This window comes from Panthera tigris, chromosome C1 (assembly GCF_018350195.1).
Source record: "Panthera tigris isolate Pti1 chromosome C1, P.tigris_Pti1_mat1.1, whole genome shotgun sequence".
NCBI classification, from domain to species: Eukaryota; Metazoa; Chordata; class Mammalia; order Carnivora; family Felidae; genus Panthera; species Panthera tigris.
Window position 1 is genome coordinate 107,697,585 of NC_056667.1, and position 17,140 is coordinate 107,714,724.

Consider the following 17,140-nt stretch of genomic DNA (forward strand, 5'->3'; position numbering starts at 1 on the left):
TGCCGGAGGTTTGGCTCCGCAGAAGCACAGAGTTGGGTGTTTGCGTGGAGGGAGCAAGTTCCCTGGCAGGAACTGGTTCTCTTTGGGATTTTGGCTGGGGGATGGGCGAGGGAGATGGCACTGGTGAGCGCCTTTGTTCCCTGCCAAGCTGAGCTCTGCCGTCCGGGGGCTCAGCAGCTCTCCCTCCCTTTGTCCTCCAGCCTTCCCGCTTTCTGAGCAGAGCTGTTAACTTATGACCTCCCAGATGCTAAGTCGCGCTTGCTGTCGGAACACAGTCCGTCCGGCCCCTCCGCTTTTGCCAGCCAGACTTGGGGGCTCTGCTTGGCCGGCGAGCCGCCCCTCCGCCCCGGCTCCCTCCCGCCAGTCTGTGGAGCGCGCACCGCCTCGCCGCCCTTCCTACCCTCTTCCGTGGGCCTCTCGTCTGTGCTTGGCTCTGGAGACTCCGTTCTGCTAATCCTCTGGTGGTTTTCTGGGTTCTTTAGGCAGGTGTAGGTGGAATCTAAGTGATCAGCAGGATGCGCGGTGAGCCCAGCGTCCTCCTACGCAGCCATCTTCCCCTGCATCCCAGTTCTTTATAGATTTTGGATGCTAACCCTTTATCTGATATGTCATTTGCAAATATCTTCTTCCATTCTGTCCGTTGCCTTTTAGTTTTGCTATTGTTTCCTTAGCTGTGCAGAAGCTTTTTATTTTGATTAGGTCCCGATAGTTCATTTTTGCTTTTGTTTCCCTTGCCTCTGGAGATGTGTTGAGTAAGAAGTTGCTGTGGCCAAGATCAAAGAGGTTTTTGCCTGCTTTCTCCTCGAGGATTTTGATGGCTTCCTGTCTTATGTTTAGGTCTTTCATCCATTTTGAGTTTATTTTTGTGTATGGTGTAAGAAAGTTGCCCAGGCTCATTCTCCTGCATGTTGCTGTCCAGTTTTCCCAGCACCACTTGCTGAAGAGACTGTCTTTATTCCATTGGATATTCTTTCCTGCTTTGTCAAAGATTAGTTGGCCATATCCTTGTGGGTCCGTTTCTGGGTTCTCTGTTCTTTTCCATTGATCTGAGTGTCTGTTCTTGTGCTGGTACCATGCCGTCTTGAGGACTACAGCTTTGTAATACAGCTTGAAGTCCAAGAAATCTGCTTTCATCTCTATTTTGATGTAGTGCTCTGGGCAATTGTATGCAGGTATACTTATGGGGCCAGAGGAAAGTTTCCTGTTTCTGTTACCTGTGGGTTAGAGGATAAAGTCCTTACTGTTTTAGCGTAAAGCAAATCTCTCTCATTTTTTTCAGGTACTATTTTGAAGCGTTGGAAGAAGAATTGGTTTGACCTGTGGTCAGATGGTCACCTGATCTATTATGATGACCAAACTCGGCAGAGTGTTGAGGATAAGGTCCACATGCCGGTGGACTGCATCAACATCCGCATGGGGCACGAGTGTCGGGGTAAGTGAAAGTGAGTCTGTCGTGGCCGGCTTCTGTCCTCTTCCTTTCCCCATTCTTGGTGGGAATTGAATCCTCTTTCTTACTCATTTTGCTTTCATTAGCAGACCAAAGAAGGGTTTCATTTGGGAGGTAACCACGGTGGACACCTAGATACTTGAATCATGAATCATATGATTGGGGCAGATTGAATTTTCTCATCTGAATTAAACCCAGCAGTTCACATTCCTTGTTGTCCCATGGAGAAGGTGGGGAGACAGAGTTCTGGGATCCTCAGGAAGAATGGAACCAACATAGGCAGTATAGGTTTTGTGACTCGGAACGAGCATCTTATTGATGACAACATCAGTCGGTTACTTAAAAATCCATGATACTTTGGTTTTTGGAGTTATCCCTTATATTCATTTTAAAGGAACAGATTTTTAATAAGTATAGACTTAGATTTTTAATTTTTAGAGCGACAACATGAGTGGAGAAGGGACAGAGAGAGAGAGGGAGAGAGAGAATCCCAAGCAGGCTCCACACTACCAGCACAAAGCCTGATGTGGGGCTTGAACTCACGAACCATGAGATTATGACCAGAGCTGAAACCAAGAGTTGGACACTTAACTGACTGAGCCACCCAGGCACACCTCTATTTCTAATTAATGGCATTTATAGACTTCCCAGTTTATTAGCTCTGTTTCTGTTTGGAATAAAGAATCTGTTTTAGTAAACATTGATGTTTGAAACATCCTGCTCTTACATAATAGGTTTTGAATTAAAGAGTCACAAGTGGCATATGTGCCTGTAGTAAGTATTGGTATTGTAACATCTTACTCCTACATGTTAGGTCTTGAAACACCAGTGTCCATGGGCCAGCTGTTGAAATCTACCTAAACCAAGCTCAAATATCATAGACCTTATTTCTTGGTACACATGAATTGTGTGTACACAATTAAAATATGATTTTCACTTTTAAAGCAAGGATCCAGTTTAGTGTTTCCTGTGAATAAAAGCAGTAAGTATTCTGTTACCTGATGCTTTGTAACACTTTTCATTGTGTGGGGTTTATTCTTGTAATATCTGGGCTCTTCTGTACATCTCCATATGTGAATTGCCTTTTAGAAGGAACCTAAGTTTAATTGGAACAGAGTTGTGATTTATGTGCTTGGTTCTGTGGAGCAGGACAAAGATGTTTTGTAATTGGAATGTTCTGAAGTACTGGTCTTTTGCTTATCAGAGCTGTTAGGTAAGAATAAATCTTGAAAAAAAAACTATGTAAATATTTCTTTATTCTACTTATGTTTCATAGATATTCAGCCTCCAGATGGGAAGTCAAAAGACTGTATGCTGCAGATTGTTTGCCGAGATGGGAAAACTATCAGTCTTTGTGCAGAAAGCACAGATGATTGTTTGTAAGTTTGGGTTTTTTTATGTGTATAATTTAAAAAGTGTCCTGTTTTATTTCTAGTTATCAGGAAGGAAGAAGCATGAGAATGGAGTTTTCTTTCAGGCATCAGAATAAGTGACTGAGAGGATGTGTGAAAGAAATGCAACAGGGCCTTGTTCCATCTCTAATAACTCTGGTCCTAGTTTCTGTGTCTCCAGAGCTGTCCGGGCGAGATCCCCGTTATAGTGGGAATGACAGGAGGTATTAGCATGTAGTCATTCTGCATGTGCTCTTTTTTCTTCTCTAGATGCACATTGGGTAATGGGCGTAGTTGAATGGGTTCTTAGAGCTTGTTCTTTTTATGTAAATGTCTTTTTAAAAAGCACGGACATCTGTATTATGAAGTCTTTCCCTTCCTTTGATGGTTCTTATTCCATCTGCCTTCTCTGAAGAAGGGATATGGAGCCAACACTGATTAAATGAAATTTGGGGGGTGGGGTGGAAGAGTTTTTTTTCTTTCTGGCCACTCTGGCCACTCTGTATCACTCCCATGGACATTGTGAGAGTTCACTAACAGATTATTGTGATTTTTCATTTATATTAAAACATTCATATGTAAGTGACATTTTCATATAATCCAGAGAAGTTTGTCAGAGTGCCTGCTCTGCATTTCACATACATGTTCCTCTTCAATATAAACATTTATTCCATGCTAAACTCTAGAGTTTATTTTAAATCCCGTCTGTAGCTACTTTTTTACACTCTTCTTTTATCAGTGAATCTTCAGTGATACTTTCTGGAAGAGATACTGCTTTCCAATAGACTGATGGAGAAATGACTGCATGTCCAGCCAGTTTACTACTTTTTTTATAAATCGGGTCTATATATTATTAGTATCTAACAATTTAAACATGCATTTTGAACACTCACTTGGCCCTACGCACTGTGCTAACTGCTTTATATATGGTATTTAATGCTCACCATATCTTACAAGGTAGATGCTGTTCTTGTTACAAGAAATTTAGGTTTGGGGTGCCTATGTGGCTCAGTCAGTTAAGCATTTGACTTTGGCTCAGGCCATGGTCTCATGGTTCATGAGTTCAAGCCCACATTGGGCTCTGCACTGACGGTGTGGAGCCTGCCTGGGATTCTCCCTCTCCCTTTCTCTTTGCCCCTCCTCCACTTACATGTCTGTGCTCTTTTCAAAATAAGGAAATAAACTTAAAAAAAAAAACAGAAGAAACAGGCTTAGGTTAATTTCCTATATCACTTTTTTAATGCTCCTATAATAAATCATCCTGAGGTTAGTGGCTTCAAACAGTACAAATTTATGATTACATTTCTGGAGGTCAAGAGTCCAACCATTGTTGGTAGGGCCATGATCCCTTCTAGAGGCTCTAGGGGACAATCTGTTTCCTTGCCTTTTCCAGCTTCTAGAGGCTTCCTGGTTTCTTGGCTTCTGGGCTGAACCCTTCTCTTGTGGTCATCTCTTTGGTTCTTTGCATCTGGGGAAGGTTATATGCTTTTAAGGACTTAATGAATAGTTTGGGCCAATGTGGATAATCCAGGGTAATCTCCCTATCTCAAGGTCCTTAATTTGAATTCTATCTATAGAGTCCCTTTCCCCTGTGAAGTAACATTCACAGGTTTTGGGGATTAGGAGGTGGACATCATTCTGCTTACCACACTTGCCAAGATTTTAGAGCTGGTAGAATAGACTGAGGATTTGAACCTTTGTCTCCAGAGCTGCCGTGGAGCTGTGCTCTACTGTACACTAAGGTGTCAAATGGAATGTTCTTTTAAGTAGTGGAAAAAATATCTGGAATTAGCAGTAGTTAAACCAGTGATGTTTATGACCTCAATAAATGTGAATTGGTTAAATTTCCCTTAAAAAAAGTAAGATCTGAGATTGGGTAAAAAATACAGAGTATAACTTGTCTATTAACAAGAAACAAACTTGAAATAAAATGAGAATGCTAATAGAGTAAAGAATAGGAGAATGTTAGTTTGCTGTGGGCCACAAACTGGGTGCCTTAAAACAACAAATGTATTCCCTCACAGTTTTGGGAGCTAAGAGTCTGAGCTCAATATGTCAGCAGAGCCATGTTCCCTCTGAGACCTTTCAGTAGAACCCTTCCTGCCTCCTCCTAGTTTGGGTTGTGGCTGGTAATTCTTGGCATTCCTTAGCTTGCCACTGAATCAGTCCAATCTCTGCCTTTTGTTTCTCAGATTCCACAGATGAGTGAAATAATATGATGTTTGTCTTTCTCTGACTGGCTTATTTCACTTAGCATTATACTCTCTAGATCCATATATGTATATATGTTTATATATACACATACACATATATATACCACATGTTCTTTATCCATCTATTGCTAGACACCTGGGGTGTTGTTTGGTCACTAAATGCAATAAACATAGGGGTGCATGTATCTTTTCATATTCTTTGGGTAAATTAGTAGTGCGATTATGGAATTATACAGTGGTTCCATTTGAATTTTTTTCCTCTTTTTTTAAAAAGAATTTTAAAAAATTATTTTTGAGAGAAGGAGAGAGAGTGTGAGTTGGGGAGGGGCAGAGAGTGGGACAGAGGATCAGAAGCAGGCTCTGTGCTGACAGCAGAGAGCCCAATGTGAGGCTCAGACTCAACAAACCGTGAGATCATGACTTCAGCCGAAAATTGAGAGTTGAATACTCAATCAACTGAGCCACCCAGACACTCCTCCATTTTGAATTTTTGAGGAATCTCCATATTGTTTTCCACAGTGGCTACACTAGTTTGCGTTCCTACCTACAGTGCACAAGGGTTCCTTCTTCACATCTTTGCCAACACTTACTGTTTCTTGTGTTGTTGATTTTAGCCATTCTGACAGGTGTGATGTGATATCTCGTTAAAGTTTTGATTTGCATTTCCCTGATGATGAGGGATGTTGAGCATCTTTTCATGTGTCTGTTGGCCATCTGGATGTCTTTGGAGAAATGTCTGTTCACATCTTCTGCCCATTTAAAAAAACTTTTTTTTTTTTTTTAACATTTATTCATTTTTGAGAGACAGAGACAGCGCGCGAGCAGGGGAGGGGCAAGAGAGAGAACGAAACACAGAATCCGAAGCAGGCTCCAGACTCTCTCAGCACAGAGTTTGAGGCGGGGCTCAAATCCATAAACCATGGGATCATGACCTGAACTGAAGTCAGATGCTTAACTGATTGAGCCACCCAAGCGCCCCTCTTCTGCCCATTTTTTAATTGGATTATTTTTGGGGGGTGTTGAGTTTGGTAAGTTTTTTATATATTTTGTATACTAATCTTGCATTGGATATATACCATTTGCAAATATCTTCTATTCAGTAGGTAGTTTTGTTGGTTGCTTCCTTTACTGTGGGGAAGCTTTTTGTTTTGATGGAGTCCTAATAGTTAATTTTTGCTTTTGTTTCCCTTGCGTTAGGAGTCCTATCAAGAAAGAAATTGCCATGGCCAGTGTCAGAGAAATTGCTGCCTGTGTTCTGCTCTAGAATTTTTATGGTTTCAGGTCTCACATTTAGGTCCTTAATCCATTTTATTTTTGTATATGGTGTAAGAAAATGGTCCAGTATCAGGAAAAAGCTCTTTAACATTGGTTTTGGCAGTGAATTTTTGAATATGACACCAAAAATGCAAGCAGCAAAGGAAAAGGAAACACATGGGATTACATCAAACAGTAAAACTTTTAAAAAAACATTTAGTTAAAAAAATTTTTTTTAAAGTTTATTTATTTTGAGAGAGAGAGAGGGAGAGAGAGAATCCCAAGCAGGCTCCACACTGTCATCACAGAGCCTGACTTGGGGCTTGATCCCTTGAACCGTGAGATCATGACCTGAGCTGAACTCAAGAGTCAGACACTTAACTGACTGAGCCACCCATGCATCCAAACTGTAAAGCTTCTGCACAGCAAAAGAAACCCATCGGTAAAATGAAAAGGCATTGTATGGAATAGGAGAAATTATTTGTAAACCATCCACACGATAAGGGTTTAGTATTCAGAATATATAAGAATTTGTATAACTTCATAGCAAAAAACCACAATTTTTAAAAATGGGCAAAAGACTTGAATAGATACTTTTCCAAAGATGTACAAATGGCCATAGGTATGGGGAAAGATGCTCAACCTCAGTAATCACCAGGAAAGGCAAAACAAAATCATAATGAGATTACCTCACATCTCTTAGAATGGCTGTTGTCAAAAAGACAAAAAGGTAAATGTTGTGAGGAAGTAGTGATAAGGGAGCCCTGTGCACTGTTGGCAGGAATGTAAATTGGTATAAGCCACTATGGATACATTATGGAGGTTCCTCAAAAAAACTGAAAGTAGAACCATCATATGATGTAGCAATTCCCTTCTGGATATATGTCTTGAAGGAAATGAAATCCTTATCTTGAAGAGATTTCTGCACCCACATGTTCACTGCAGCATTATTCATAGTATCCAAGACATGAAACAGCCTAAGCAGTTGTTGATGGATGATAGATAAGGAAAATGTGATACACACACACACACACACACACACACACACACACACACACCACATACATTGAATATTATTCAATTAAGGAAAACAGAAGGAAATCCTGTGTTTTACAACAATATGGATGGATCTTGAGGGCATTGTGCTAAATGAAATAAGTAAAACAGAGAAAGACAATTACTATATGTCTCACTTGTAGAATCTAAAAAAGCCAAATTCCTAGAAAAAGATAGTAGAATGAATGGTGGTTGGGGAAAATGGGGAGATGTTGGTCAAAGTATACAAACTTCCAGCTATATGATGACTAAGTTCTGGGCATCTAGTTATGTAGTATTGTGATTATAATTAGCAAATACTTGTTACATGCTTGAACAAGTTAAGGGACTAGGTTTTAAGTGTTATGATCAGAAAAAATAAGTAATTATGTGAGGGGATGAAGGTATGAATCATATTGTCATCATTTTGCATCAAATCATTACATTGCATACTGTAAACTTACATGTAATATGTCAATTTCTCAAGCTGGCAAAAAAGTACTAGGACTGTTTTCAATCACAAAAAAATTGCTGACAATCTGAATCTCTTATCATGGAACATTATGTAGCCATTAAAAAAATGCAGTTGGTATTATGCTAAGTGAAATAAGTCAGGCAGAGAAAGACAGATACCATATGTTTTCATTCATGTGGATCTTCAGAAACTTAGCAGAAGACCATGGGGGAGGGGAAGGGGAAAAAACAGAGAGGGAGGGAGGCAAACCATAAGAGATTCTTAAATACTGAGAACAAACTGAGGGTTGATGGGGGATGGGGGAGAGGGGAAAGTGGGCGATGGGCATTGAGGAGGGCATCTGTTGGGATGAGCACTGGGTGTTGTACGGAAACCAATTTGAAAATCAATTAATTTAAATAATAAAATCCCAGAATCAATCAATAAGTCAATAAATTAAAATGCGGTAGATCTGTGTGTGTGACATGAACTGACAAAGCAAGTTGCAGTAGAGTTAAACATGTGCATTTTTTTATACTTACTAAAGAGTAAAGCAAAAACTGTATAGTAATAGAGTAGGCTTTAAATACTATATAGTGTATGCGCCACAGATACATATTGTTTCACATACTGTGTATTGTGCAGATCTCAGATGATTTGATTGAGTGGGTCTTGGGGTAAGGACAGAAGGCCTGTTCTTGAAACAAACTTTTCCAGAAATTTTGATGCCGACACAGGTTTGAGAATCCTTGAGGTAGATGTTGGATTGCCTTAAATAAGCATCCCTTTTTCTTTTCTCCAGGGCCTGGAAATTTACACTGCAGGATTCCAGGACAAACACAGTAAGTTGCTAAGGGCAATCACCTGTAACGTTTTTGCCTTGTCTTGCTGTAACAAATGGGATGATAGGGGATTAAGAAAGGGAAATGGGGATGGGTTTCTTGATCGTCCAGCCATGGCTGAGCACTCATAGCTGGGCAGGGCACCTTTTACTGATATGAGAGTAAGCTAGATTTTGCCAAACCTTTTAAGGCAGGAGGATCCCTGCCAGTACAGGCAACACTGGTCCTAATATTGTCTTCCAGAAGTGTCTGTATCTCAGAAAGTTTTGCAGCACTTTGAATTCTGCTGTAGTTTACAGAGAAGGCTCAAAAAGGACCAGAGTCCATTCATGGCACCCCAGCCTTGTGAAACAAGCATTTTGGGGACTTGTGCTTGATTCTAGTTCTGCTTCTGACCTTAGGAAGTCACTGAGATAGTAAACCCCATTTGTAGGGGTCTAATGCCATTTTTGTGTCCGAGAATCAAGGCAACTTCCTCTGCAGGAAACATTTTTATTCTTCAGATAAGATTTTATTTTTCCCTATAAAGGGAGGAAAAGAAAAAGGTAGATGAAGCTTATAAAATAATTTTTACAGGTAGGAAAAGTAAAAAAGACTTAATATCCAAATGTCATTGTTTCCTACTCTGTTAGCCCAAGACAGTTCTTCCTGTAAGCCTACTCTGCAACTCCAGTTAGCTTTTCTTTCACAAAAATCTTGGCTGAAATTAGTGTTAATGATCCATACTGTTGGGGCTAAGATCCCAAGATGATTCTTTGCATGGATTTATTATTATTTTTTTAAGTTTATTTTTTTATTTTGAGAGAGAGAGAGAGAGAGTGCACACATGCTCACAGGGAGGGGCAGAGAGAGAGGAAGAAAGCATCCCAGGCAGGCTCTGTACACCATCAGCGTGGAGCCAGACATGGGGCTCAAACCCACGAGAACCATGAGATCATGGCCTGAGCCGAAATCAAGTGTCAGATGCTTAACTGACTGAGCCACCCAGGTGCTCCTGGAATTTTTTTTAAAAGAGTACATAGATTTTTCTTTTTCCACTGGGAAGTAATTTAATGAAGGAATTTTTTTTTTAGTGCAAAAAGCAGGCTGTGTGTGTAGGACAATCCCTGACTGCTGTGTCTTCAGATTGTAGGATTTATATTTAACAGAAGGGTTGTTGAGAGTGGTGCCACATCTTTGAAAAGGCCTGGATAATGGTAGACTCTGGCCTCCTTAGTCAGTGAGAGCTCCATTCCTGCCTTCTGCAGATGGCTGAGGAGGACAGCCTCCTCCCGAATTCAGAGGACAGGAGAGTGCAGGATTAGAGGGGGTTGTGGGGAGATACTCTTGTTGTTCACTGCTTTTCAGAGACCTGTTGTATTTGCTGTTCTAATTTTTAAAATTTTGCTGAGTAGAAAGGATATGTATACGTACAGAATCATGAGAGCCTGTATATGGTTGCTTTGTGACAGAAAGCTGTTTTTCATTCTCTCTCCTCTCGTAGGCTTATGTTGGCTCAGAAGTCCTGTATGATGAGACAGCTGTGGCTTCTTCCCCTCCTCCTTACACAGCCTATGCTGCACCAACCCCTGAGGTAGGGAGCAAATCTTGGTGTTTTGGAATCCAAGTTTTAGGGAGGTTGGGGTCTCTGTGCTACTCTTCTCCCCACCCCTCCCAACTGTGCTACTCTCCTTTTTAAGAAACAAAACAAAAAAACCCCTTGAACCAGTATCAGAGAAATTAAAAATGCACTCAACCCTTTTCTTTAAACTTTTTAAAAAACAGATTATTGTCATTGTTTGCTTTCATAAAATAAAGCTATTGCTTTATAATCTCCATGGTTACATTTTGTTTTTAAGATAGGCCTGATAATGATTCATGTTTTTTTTTTTTTTTTTAATTAAAAAAATGGTTTTTTTAATGTTTATTTGTTTTTGAGAAAGGGAGAGAGACAGAGTGTGAGTGGGGAGGAGCAGAGAGAGAGGGAGACACAGAATCTGATGCAGGCTCCAGACTCTGAGCTGTCAGTGCAGAGCCTGACGCAGGGCTCGAACCCACAAACCATGAGATCATGACCTGAGCCAAAGTCGGACGCTTAACCGGCTGAGCCACCCAGGCGCCCCTTTAATTTAAAAAAAAAAAAAAAAGTTAACGTTTATTTATTATTGAGAGACAGAGCATGAGCAGGGGAGGGGCAGGGAGAGGAGGAGACACAGAATCCGAAGCAGGCTCCAGACCCTGAGTTGTCAGCACAGAGCCCAACGCGGGACTCGAACTCACAAACCATGAGATCATGACCTGAGCCGAAGTCAAACGCTCAACCGACTGAGCCACCCGGGCACCCCTAATTTTTTTTTTTTAATGTTTGTTTATTTTTGAGAGAGAGAGAGAGAGAGAGAGAGAGACAGAGAGACAGAGTGTGAGCAGGGGAGGGGCAGAGAGAGAGGGAGACACAGAATCTGAAGCAGGCTCCAGGCTTTGAGCTGTCAGCACAGAGCCCGACACGGGGCTTGAACTCATGAACTGTGAGATCATGACCTGAGCCAAAGTCAGATGCTGAACTGACTGAGCCACCCAGACGCCCCCTAGAAATGATTCATGTTAATCATAGTTGCTTTGATAATATGATATTGATGATTTTTATACTTAATGAATTACTTGAATTTTCTGTATAACCAGAAAAGATGCTTTATTTTTATTTTTACTTAAAAGATTCTGTTTATTTTGAGAGAGAGAGCAAGCAGGGGAGAGGCAGAGAGAGGGAGAGAGAGAGAATCCCAAGCAGACTCCACATTGTCAGTACGGAGCCCAACATGGGGCTCAATCTCATGAACTGTGAGATGGTGACCTGAGCCGAAATCAAGAGTCAGATGCTTAACTGACTGAGCTACCCAGGAGCCCTACTTTTTTTTACTTTGAAAAAACAAAACTCAAGAAAAAAATCACATATCAAATACCTTAGGAGTATCTCCTAGTTAGATGTGTTAAGTGTTCAGTGCTACATATAGAAGTCTCTGTTGTGGGAGGGACTTCTGTTTTGTTTTGCTTTTTTAACTTTTAATAATTATAGATTTACAGGAAGTTCCAAAAATAATATGGAAAGATCTCATGTACTCCTCATTCAGCTCCTCAGTTGTTACATGTTACATGAAATCAAAACCAGGAATTTGAAATTGGCAAAATGTTTATGTCTGGTTTCGTGTCATTTTATCATATGTGTAGGTTTGTGTAACCAGCCCTTCAATCAAGATATAAAACTGTTGATAAAATCTTCCCGCTACACCCTTACATAGTTATACCCTCATTCCCCTTTCTAACTCCCATCAACCACTGATTTGTTGATTTGTTCTCTGTCTGTATAATTTTGTTATTTCCACAATGTTATATAAATAGAATCATACAGCATGTGATCTTTTTTTTAAATTTTTTTTTAATGTTTATTTAATTTTTGAGACAGAGAGAGATAGAGCATGAACCGGGGGGGGGGGGGGGCGGTGGGTGGGTCAGAGAGACAGAGAGACACAGAATCCCAAGATGGCTCCAGGCTCCGAGCTGTCAGCACAGAGCCCGACAAGGGGCTTGAACCCACAGACCGTGAGATCATGACCTGAGCCGAAGTCGGATGCTTAACCGACTGAGCCATCCAGGCACCCCTGATCTTTTTGAGTTTGATGTTTTTCACTTAGTACAGTTCCCTTGAGACCCAGCCAAATTCTTGCATGTATACCCCATTAAGTATTGATGGATGTTTACTTGGGGTTGTTTCAAAGTTTTGGCTATTACCACTAAATGTACTGTGAATTCTCCTCATGTATAGCTTTTTATATAGGCATAAAGTTTTATTTCTTTGGGGAAAATGCCCCAAAATGGAATTGCTGGGTCTATTATATGGTAAGTACATGGTTAATTTTTTAAAAAGCTAAGAAACTACTTTCCAGAATGACTCTACTGTTTCACTTATGTGAATAATCCAGTTTCTCTGCGTCTTTCCCAGCATTCAATGCTGTCACCATTTTTTAATTTTAGCTGTTCTTACAGGTATGTAGTGATATTTCATTCTAATTTTGATTTGCATTTCCCTAATAGCTAGCGATGTTGGACATCTTTTTATGTGCTTTTTTTTTTTGCCATTGTATATCCTGTTCAGTAAAATGTCACTTCATGTCTTTTGCTTGTTTTCTAATTGTATTATTATTTCTTTTAACATTGAGTTTTGAGAGTTCTTTGAGATTGAGATAGGAACACTTCGTCAGATATGTGGTCTGGAGCATTGTGTTACTATCCTCTTAACAGTACCTTTCATGGAGTTTTAGTTTTCATGCAGTCTAGTTTATCAGTTTTTATGGTTTGTGCTTTTGTTGTCGTTTCATACTTCCCCCAAGACCAGGTTTCCTAAGGTTTTCTCCTGTGCTATTTTTTGGAAGTTTCATAGTGCCAGGATTTACATGTAAGGCGTTAGGGTTAGGGTTCATTTTTTTTGAATATGAATGTCCACTTATTCAACTACAATTTGATGAAAAGTCCTTTCTGGAATTGCTTTTGCATCTCTGTGAAAATTCACTTGGCTGTATTTGTGTGTGTCTGTTTCTGGGTTCTCTGATTGTTCTATTGATCTATGTGTTTTTCTTCCTCTTACACCACACTGACTTGATTACTGTAGCTGTATAAGTCTTAAAATTGGGTAGACTGATCCCCCACTTTATCCTTTTCAGAATTCCCTGAACTATTCTGGTTCTATTTCCTTTCCATATGATGTGTCTAAATCTACAACAAAATCTTCTTGATAGATTTTGAAAGAAATTGTTTTAAACCTATGTATCAGGTTTTTGGGGGGAGAATTGACATATTATGTTGAGTTTTTCAGTCAGTGAACATGGACTGTCTGTATTTAGATCCTCTGATTTTTTTCATCAGCATTTTGTAGTTTCAGTATAAAAATCTTGGGCATGTTTTGTTAGATTTACACTTACGTATTTTTTTTTGATTGTTGTCTATGGTATTATGTTTTAAATTTTAATTTCCCCAAGTTCATTGATTTTTGTTTATTGATCTTATAGCTTGTGAACTTACTAAGCTCACCTGTTGGTTCTAGAAGTAGTTTTTTGTACATTCTTTGGGATATTCTACAATAGACGCAATCATGTCATCTGTAAATAGGGAGAGTTTTCTTTCCAGTCTGTGTGCCTTCTATTTCTTTGCCCTGGTTAGAACTTCTAATGTTATGTTGAATAGCAGTGGTAATAGCAGTCATCCTTGTCTTGTTCTTGATTTTAAGGGGAATGCATTCGGTTTTTCTACATTACATGTGATGTGAGCTGTAGTTTTTGAAGATGTTCAATAACAAGTTGAGAAAGTTCCTTTTATAGTTTTCTGAGTTTTATCATGAATAGGTGTTGAATTTTGTCAAGTACCTTTTCTGCATCAATTGGCATGGTCATGTGATTTTTTTTTTAAACCTCTGTCAATATGATGGATTATACTGATTGATTTTCAAATATTGAACCAGAGTTGCATCCCTGTAATAAACCTCTCTTAGTTGGGTGTATAATTCTTTTCTTTTATTGCTGAATTCTGTTTGTTAATATTCTTACAGATTTTTGCATCTATATTCATGAAGGATATTGGTCTGTAGTTTTTTTGTACTCTTATTTGGTATTAGGTCATACTGGCTTTACAGAATGAATTTTGGGAAGTGTTCCCTGCTCTTCTATTTTCTAGAAGAGATTATATAGAATTTGTGTTAATTCTTTTTTAATTTATTTTTAAAAAATTTTTTAAATGTTTGTTTATTTTTGAGAGAGACAGAGACAGAGTGCCAGCAGGGGAGGGGCAGAGAGAGAGGGAGACACACAATCTGAAGCAGGCTCCAGGCTCTGAGCTGTTAGCACAGAGCCTGATGCGGGGCTCAAACTCACCAACCCTGAGATCGTGACCTGAGTTGAAGTTGGATGCTTAACTGACTGAGCTACCCAGGCGTCCCATGTTAATTCTTTTTTAAAATATTTGGTAGAAATCTCCAGTGGAACAGTCTGGGCCTGAAGATTTTGAGGGTGGGGTATTTTTAATTACAAATTTTATTTTTTTAAAATGTTTATCTATTTTTGAGAGCGTGCAAGTGGGGGAGGTGCAGAGAGAGAGGGAGACACAGAATTGGAAGCAGGCTCCGTGCTCTGAGCTGCCAGCACAGAGCCCCATGTGGGGCTCGAACTCATGGACCCTGAGATTATGACCTGAGCCGAAGTCGAATGTTTGACTGAGAGCCACACAGCCGCCTCCAAATTCTATTTTCTTGAGAGTTATAGTACTGTTCATTTTCTATTTCATATTGAGTGGATTGTAGTAATTTGTACTTTTTGAGTAATTGGTCCTTTTCATATAAGTTGTTTAATTTACGTGTGCACCTCTGTCATTGGTCCATAGACGTTTATATTTTCTTGGTGGGTTAACTGTATTATCATAATGTAATGTCCCTTTCTGTTTCTGGCAATTTTCTTTAGTCTGATGTTTGCTCTGATATTAATATAGTCACTTCTTCTTGCTTTTCACTGTTTGTGTGGTATCTCTTCCCATCTTTTTTTTTTTTCAACCTACATATTTCATTTGAAGTGAGTTTCTCATAGATAACATGTATGTGAGTTTTCCCTATCTGACATCTGACAAATCTCTATTTTGTAATTAGTATATTTAGACCATTTACATTTAATGTAATTTTTGATATATTAGGTTTAAGTATGCCATTTTGTTTTTTGTTTCCCTTTGGTTCTGTGTTTTAAATTTCTCTGTGTTCTTGTACTTAAGCTTTTTGTGAATTATTTGAACATGTTTTAAAATTGTCTTTTGAGGGGCGCCTGGGTGGCTCAGTTGGTTAAGCATCTGACTATGGCTCAGGTCATGCTCTCATGCTCATGAGTTCAAGCTCCTCTTCGGGCTCTGTGCTGAGAGCCTGGAGCCTGCTTCAGATTCTGTCTCCCTCTCTCTCTCTGCCCCTGTTCGTGCTCTGTCTCTCTGTCTCTCTCAAATATAAATAAACATTAAAAAAAATAAAGTTGCATTTTGATTTATCTATAATGTTTCTTGAGTGTGTCTCTTTGTATTGCTTTTTTAGTGGTTGCTCTGCATTATTCATATTTACATATTTTTCAAAGTCAAGTGTTCACGTTTCTTTTATATATGAGAACCACATCAGATGGTGTTAGAAATTTTGCTTCAGCTGTCAGACTTGTTAGAAAAGTCAAGCTGTGAAGGAAAGTTTTTATTTACATGTATTTCTGCTCTGTACCTATTTTTTTTTTCTTTTTTTACCTCCTGATGTTTTAGGGTTCTTTCTTTTATTGTTTACATTTTGTTCAGTGAAATTCTTTTTTTGCCATTCTCTTAGGATAGTAGCTCTGTTGGCAACAGATTCTCAGTTCTTCATCTGAGAATGTCTTGATTTTTTTCTTTATTTCTGAGGGATATTTTCACTAGTGTAGAATTCTGAGTTGACATTTCTTCCAGCATTTGTCAAGTGTGTGCTATTTCCTTTGGTCTACATGGTTTCTGAGGAGAAATCTGCTATCATTTACATTTCCCCCCATGTAGGTAATGCATTGTTTGTTTCTTGCTATTTTCATTGTCCTTAGTTTTCAGAAGTTTGACTATAGTATGTTGGTATGGATTTTGGGGGCGTTATCCTATTTGGCGTTCACTGTCTTTTTGTTTCTTGCTAAATTTGGGAAAATTTAGGCCATTATTTCTGGAATGTTTTTTTCAGCCCCACCCCTTTTCCTTTTGAAACTAATGATATGGATGTTAGATGTCCCACATGTCTCAGATTCTGTTCATTTTCTTTTTATTAAAAAAAATTTTTTTTAATGTTTATTTATTTTAGAGACAGAGCATAAGCAGGGGAGGGGCAGAGAGGGCTGGAGACAGAATCTGAAGCAGGCTGCAGGCCCTGAGCTGTCAACACAGAGCCTGACGCGGGGCTCGAACCCATGGACCATGAAATCATGACCTGAGCTGAAGTTGGACACTTAACTGACTGAGCCACCCATGTGCACCTTCTTTTCTTCAATATATTTTCCTCTCTATTCCACTTTATAGTACGTTTACTGATTCTTTTTCTCTGACATTTCTATTCTGTTTTTGGACAACTGAGAATACTAAAACATCAGGAGGTAAAAAAAAAAAAAAAAAAGTATGGTCAGAGCAGAAACTCTGATAAATGAGCATTGGCCTCAACTTAAAGTTGCCAGCTGCATTAACCCCTAACAAGGGAGTCCACTTGTCCTTTGAAGCCAGGCATTGACTTCTCATCTGTAGCTATGAAAATCCTTGATAATATCTTCTTCCAATAGAAGGCTGTTTCATCTGCACTGAAAATCTCTTGTTAGGTGTAGCCACCTTCATAAATGATCTTAGCTGCCGTCTTCTGGGTAACTTGTTGCAGCTTCTACATCAGCTCTTGCTGCTTTACCTTGCCCTTTTATGTTATAAAGCTGGTTTCTTTTCTTAAACCTCATGAACCAACCTCTCTTAGCTTC

General features: G+C 39.4%; 1 protein-coding gene across 2 annotated transcripts in view; it reads left to right on the top strand.

The window, feature by feature from the left end:
- The window catches only part of LOC102962680 (pleckstrin homology domain-containing family B member 2), a 47,049-nt gene that overhangs the window by 20,961 nt on the left and 8,948 nt on the right, over positions 1 to 17,140 (top strand). For both annotated transcript variants that reach the window (XM_042994151.1, XM_042994153.1), the window contains exons 3-6: positions 1,280 to 1,432; positions 2,724 to 2,826; positions 8,597 to 8,636; positions 10,120 to 10,209. In XM_042994151.1, the coding sequence (XP_042850085.1) occupies positions 1,280 to 1,432; positions 2,724 to 2,826; positions 8,597 to 8,636; positions 10,120 to 10,209 (386 nt within the window). The remainder of the gene's footprint in view (positions 1 to 1,279; positions 1,433 to 2,723; positions 2,827 to 8,596; positions 8,637 to 10,119; positions 10,210 to 17,140) is intronic.